General features: G+C 39.0%; 1 protein-coding gene across 5 annotated transcripts in view; it reads right to left on the bottom strand.

Moving 5' to 3' along the window:
- Positions 1-1014: 1014 nt before the first annotated feature.
- The window catches only part of MTOR (mechanistic target of rapamycin kinase), a 104620-nt gene continuing 99109 nt past the window's right edge, over positions 1015-6525 (bottom strand). For all 5 annotated transcript variants that reach the window (XM_077837599.1, XM_077837600.1, XM_077837601.1 and 2 more), the window contains 7 exons: positions 6436-6510; positions 5761-5896; positions 5267-5332; positions 3775-3855; positions 3404-3484; positions 2580-2685; positions 1015-2008 (listed from right to left, as the gene is read on the bottom strand). In XM_077837599.1, coding sequence (XP_077693725.1) covers positions 1993-2008; positions 2580-2685; positions 3404-3484; positions 3775-3855; positions 5267-5332; positions 5761-5896; positions 6436-6510 — 561 coding nt within the window. In that variant the 3' untranslated portion in view covers positions 1015-1992. The remainder of the gene's footprint in view (positions 2009-2579; positions 2686-3403; positions 3485-3774; positions 3856-5266; positions 5333-5760; positions 5897-6435; positions 6511-6525) is intronic.

Below are 6525 nucleotides of genomic sequence, written 5' to 3'. Positions count from 1 at the left end.
TTAACATCTTTGAATCTATATCAATACAAAACATTTGCTAGGAAGAGACATCATCTAAACCATCATCCCTCCATGTACACACCACAGCGATCAGATTAAAAGTCTATTTCTTCGGTCTCACAGAATCAGTTCTTGTGCTAAGAGAAGAAAAATGCCCCAAAATCTGGAATAAAGAAAGTTCATGTTCTTACCAAATTGCAGTCCCCTTAAGGATATAGTTGCAATTGCTGGAAACTAAAACAAAAAGGTTTCAGAGTGGCAGCCGTGTTAGTCCGTATTCGCAAAAAGAAAAGGAGGACTTGTGGCACCTTAGAGACTAACCAATTTATTTGAGCATAAGCTTTCGTGCGATGAAGTGAGCTGTAGCTCACAAAAGCTTATGCTCAAATAAATTTGTTAGTCTCTAAGGTGCCACAAGTACTCCTTTTCTTAAAACAAAAAGGTTTATGAAAAGGCAAACTCCTTTGATATAGGTAGTCAATCTTGACTGCTTTTCTCCTCTTGCTGTCATGAAGGAGCTATAGCCAACCATCTGGACTGATATAGGAGAAGACAGTCAAATCCATAACAAAAAAACAAGTTTCTTAGAGATGTCCAATCCACTATCAACAGTGTTTGTGCCTTCTGTGGGTTTCTGCTAGGGGTTCTCAAACTTCATTGCAATGTGATCCTCCTTCTGACAACAAAAGTTACTACACAACCCCAAAGCCAGAGCCCCACCGCCCCAGGTGGGTAGGCTAAAGACAAAGCTCAAGGGCTTCAGCCCCAGACAGGATGCCTGTAACCTGAGCCCTGCCATTCAGGGCTGAAGTCCTTAGGCTTTGGCCCTGGGCAGTGAGGCTTGGGGTTTGGCCCCAGCAAGTCTAACACCAGCTCTGGCGACCACATTAAAAAGGGTTCGTGACCCACTTTGGGGTCCTGACCCATATTTCCACTGTGCTAGTGTAATGCTGCTGTGCCTCAATTCTGCTCTCCATAAGGAATGCTTTGGAATAAATAAGAATCCAGTCAAAATCGTTTTACATTTTGGTGTAATTTATTGGCACAAAAATATTCAAATACAACATGGCATCTAAACATGGCTACACTTCGTATTTTGTGCATTTTCTTTTATTAATAAATCATAACTTTATTTACCTTTACCCTCATGTTTAATATCCATTATTCTCCATTTCCAGGTATGATCAGTTCTCCTCCCTTCTGCTTTTTGTGCTGAGTATTCAGGTTTCCCTAATTATTTCCCAATACTGCTCTTCGGTCCGCCAGTGTGGGAAGCTTCCAAGTGGTATTCTGAGTTTACCCTGCATCCTCCTTGCCATAGATCAACCCTCTTTGAGAGGCTCTGCTTTGACTGGCTCAGAGTCTTTGATCCTGGATCTACGCCTATATCCAGATCTAGTCTGAAATGTGCTAGTTACATCTCCACTGGAGTCAGACACAAACCTTTCAACTACAATCCCCTCCCTCTGATTTTGGGTGAGTGTACAGAGTTTTGGGACAGGTGAGATACAGGCAGAAAAACTCTGCTTCTTTCTTCTTGCTCTCTACCCTCCAGCTCTGTCCCCACACTTAAATGAGGATTCTTGCATGAGTGCACTGCGTTCGCTGCAGCCACACCAACAGGACTGACCAGGGCAATGATTCATCTGCAGATATTTTAGTATAGTTACATTGTAAGTTATGTCAAAACCCGTATTTTGTTATTTGTAATGGGTCACCAGTTCCCCAAAGACCAAGTGAACCATGTATTTGTGGTCTAGTCAGTCTTCATTGTTCTGGAAACCCAAATCAAGTCTTATGTTTCAGACAACTTGTGTTTTTCAACAGCAGCTATGAATTGGCTTAAACCAACTTTTAATATACAATAACTCTTAATTTACATTTCAAAATATTTGACAGGCTGTATTTCAGTCCAAGATTTCAGTTTGTAGAAGAATATATCTGGAGCGCAAAAGCCTCCAATAAAGGCTGTGGATACTCTGGAATCTTCCGTTACCAAAAAGGACACCTAAAGATGGCAAAAGCAATACTTTAATAGTGCAGTCTTACCCATCGCTTCATAAAAACAGACTATGTTAAGGAGGACTGAGGTCCCCTAATGTCCAGAAGCCTTTCTATAATCACAAGGATGGGAAAGACCCATGCCTGAGCCTACTTCTTGATCCCTGATCAACACTCCTAATGTCTGAACCCCGCCCCCAAATCTTCTGGTTCCTTGAATACAATCTGCAGTTAAGAAGTCTTAAAAAGATGAAGGCATTATAAAAGTGTGCTTGTTGACAGAGTATGTAATTTCCCTATCATAACTATCAATTAGTGATATACATACAATTGGAGCATCTTATTTCAAATGCGTAAAACCTCTGAGTTGATCCTGATTTAAATAATCCCCTTTTCTAGTTATAACAGATAGGTTACCTTAGGCACTGCCCTGTAAGCAAGCAAACAAAATGGTCACAAAATTACAAGCTTAGACACAATGTCTACTTAGGCATCCTCAGCATGCTTCCTGAGGTAAGAGTAATGATATTTTACTTGACTGTTCTCCATTTGGAAGGCTAGTTTAAAGACAAACTCACCATCCAATGTAGCACTGGCAGAGATTCTCATGGGAAGTAGCTTGCTTAATAAGCAATTCTACTTGTGTGGGTACATCCAAAGTTTCATCATGAGAGAAGTCTCGACCTTTACAATTCAAGTGAAAGAAACATTAAGTAAGGCCGTAAGCCAAATTACATAGCTTGGTTTGGTTGGCAAGTTATGGAGCAATGTGAAGATGACTGACTCTCTCTCCTCTTATAATATATATTTAGCACGGAACTGTTCAAAGAGAAAACCTCAAAAGCTACACTGAGTCTATTTTGAATCCTTTAGGACACAAGTGTTTTCGATGACCCATCAACGTCTTCTCTATCCCCACCCCCTCCTTCAAACAGCAGACAAAAGTAATGTACTGTACTCCAGTGTACTGTACCTAGTAGAAGGAATCCACTGCCTAGCTACATTAAGTACCTAATTTGAGTGGTTCTTATATACATCATTAAGAGTGTAAAATGTCACATCTAAATTTTTCCAGTTGTGAAGCCAGTAAAAAGGAATCCGGTTGCTGGAGATTTGATTTGGAATCATCACCTAAAAGATGAACTGATCAAATCTGATCCACATTAATTAAAATTACCTCTACATTTTCCAAATAAGATTGCCTTCCAGAATACAACTTACAAAGCCCAAATATATTAAATGGCTCCGCCCAATTAAGAAACAGGATAATTTGAAATAAAATTGATGAAGAACTAGCACAAAACTGAAATAGGATAGTGCCAGGCAAGCACTTAAACCTGAACGATAATTCTAATATCTGTATTACTTTTACAATATTTTATTTTAGAAAGTATACACTTACCAGTGAGTTTATCTCGAACCCTGTTAATAATTTGAATAGCCTTCTTATTGAGAGCCTCTGGCTTCACTAACCCATCCCCTACTAGAAGACAGAAGTGCAAACAACATTTAGACTTTATTTAGACAACAATGATCAGAACACTTTGTGATGCAGTTACTTTTTTGCCATGAATAGTTGACACGCAAACTGCTGTAAGCTACTGGGTTTAATTAGGGAAGAGAGCAAAGACAGTTAACAAGTTCTTATCTATGCTGACAGAGAACCCTTTTTGCCCCACCTGGCATAGCTCTCATCTGTAGAACACTGAAGGTGCTGATTGAGGAACTAGTTGCCCATAATGTAAAATGTATGAACTTTGCACAGGAACTTACTGAAGGAATGGATGGATTCAGGCACTGTGGTCCCAGTTTTCTTATGGGCTGTCTCACCCAGCTCCACATTATCCAACATTTCTAATGAGAGAGGGGAGAATATCAATACAGTCATCAAATACAAAGAAGATTGACATTTGTTTGCTTTTCAGGAGATTCTCCTGCACAGCACTTTGAACAGTGTAAAAACGTTGATTTTAAAGGAAAATTATGGCAGTATAAATATGAAGCCCAAAGGCAGATAAAGTAACATTTTTTAAGGTTCAGTTTGTAGCACAAAAAAACCTTACACTCAAGCTCAAGTATGTTGTGTAAAGCTTCTGGTTTACGTGCAGTTCTTACCACCAGGAAGTTATGTGATGGGCAACTGCACTTTTAAACTTTTTTTTATGCGAGGTCACTCCTACAACATTTGCAGAAAACAGCACTTCAACTGGTCTAGACTGTACAAAAGAAAGAAGTTCTCCAACAGATTACAGAAAATAAATTCTTCAATTGCCAACATGCAAGTGAATTTATTTAAAGCACTTGTTGGTGTATGTGTGTTTGAATGAGAGCTAGGAGCATCATGAGATTAAATATAACATGTTGAGCAAAATGCCTTTTTAGGACTATGCTAAAATATTTAAGTTTTCATTAAAACTGACACACAAGGAAATGGAGCATTAAATTGGCCACTGTACTTCAGTATTGCACGAGACTCAGAATATCATACTCTATATAGCATTTATCAATAACCCTCCCTCCCTCACAGTCTTATTGGTGACTTGGATTGACTGACTTGTTTTTGAAGAGCTTACTAAATTGGGGCAAAGTGTGCTGAATGCCCCCATTGCTCTGATTAAAGGGATTATAACTCAAACAGGAAAAGTATGTTTCAATCTTATGTGCTGAAAGCTGCAGTTAACCTTAAAGTACCCTTCCATACATTTTGCTTGTTGAAAGATATTTTAAAAAGACGCACAATTAACTTAAAATAGTAGCCAAGTAACTAAGTTATTGAAACCCTACTATTTTAAACATTATAGTAGATGCTTTCCTTTAACATTTCTCCTACAGGTCCATTAGCAACGAGCTGCTAGGATTTTGTGTAAAATTTGTACCACTATGTTGCTATGTGAAACGTCACTGAGCTTACTGCAGCATTACTATGCAAAACCAAGTACAGTACACATCACAGGTCATAATTACTCTGTGGGTTGCATCAACTTTTAGGTATTCCACAAAAATCCTGATGCCACATTACAATGTGAATATGACTGCAAAGCAGTGGCTGCTATTCAAGCTGAGGTAGCTCAGCGGTAAATTATATACATATGTAATTATGAGAGTAAGAGGCACCAGTCAAAACTAATACTTGGTGCCTTGAAACCTAGTTTCAATAAGCAGTTTTTCCACTGTGCTTTTGGAAAAAAAAAAAAAAAAAAAGACAAACTCCAATTAAAAATGATCCAAATGAATTAAATGAAATACAGTAAAACGTTATACACACCTACTGACTGACTAGCTGAATAGGAGTCTGTCCTTGTTCGTGATCGTTTATTGCCTTTTGTATTTGCTGCAAAGAAAATAAAATGCTTAAGAGTTTTTATCTTTGAACTATAGACTTTGGAAAGATCAGCTTCTCAAAGTGAATTAGTCTCTCTCTGAATGACACAGGGTTAAGTGTCCAATTGCTTCAGGCAAACGAACATCTGTGTGTGGCTTTTCAAAATAAAGATGCTGAAAAATAATTCAAAAGGACTCCAATAATTTTGCTTTTAATTGAGTTTTAAGGGCAAATGGGATTTCATCTCTGTGTTTCTTTACATTAGGGCTCTTGAACACAGTCCTGTTAACATTACTGTGTGTGCATAGACTGCAGATTTAAACCACCAAGGCCTGAGTTTGAACAGACATTTGATTTTGTGCTCCTGAATGTCTTACATTTATACAGTTTACTCTGATTTACTTCTCTCTCCAGTTCTGTTTCCCCAGATAACTTACTGTCCATCAGCCTCCAGTTCAGTAAGGGGTCATACACAAAAGCCTCTAGCACAGCCATGACACTATCTTTATGTTCTCGCAGGACTTCCATCACAGTGTGACAAGTGATTCTGTAATTACCATCTAGGCCAGTCACCTTCAGAACAGAAAGAACTGAATCAACAGTGGGGCTCCTTTTACCTTCTGACTCCAGCCCTAATCACTCCCATGGCAGGACATGCCTTATCTTGACCAGAATCCCCTTACACCATTTTCCATTTATTAAAAGAAGATACAGGTTCATTACAAGTTTAAGAGGCCCCATTATTCTGATTTACTGCCCGCTGGTGACATGGAAATGAGGTCCAGGTAACACTCATCTTGAAGCACTGTGCTACTGGGCTGTGGTTTGGTTCATGGCCAATATTTGGGATGAGGAAATATGGAGAGGCCTGGGAAATTGCAGGACCGTGTTTCCTTTTAATCAATGAAGAGTTGTTTCCATATTGTAAAGGTCACATGGGAAATTTATTTAAAGGAAAATGCAGCTGAAATATTAGCACCTCGGCTCCTTATGGAACTGGAGAGATTCAACTACAGTAGAACACACATGGATAGCTGGGAAACCGCTGACATCTTCTTCGGAACAGTCCCCTTTCTCTCCTATTAGAAAGGTGGCTGCTAACTCCCACCTACCTCCATAGCATTTGTCAACATCCTTGTAAGTCTAAATGGAATCTTTTCAGGAAACTTCTCTCTTGTCATTGCAACCTGAATATGCAAAAG

The sequence above is a fragment of the Eretmochelys imbricata genome, chromosome 18 (assembly GCF_965152235.1).
Source record: "Eretmochelys imbricata isolate rEreImb1 chromosome 18, rEreImb1.hap1, whole genome shotgun sequence".
NCBI lineage: Eukaryota > Metazoa > Chordata > Testudines > Cheloniidae > Eretmochelys > Eretmochelys imbricata.
This window is presented reverse-complemented; position numbering and strand designations above follow the sequence as displayed.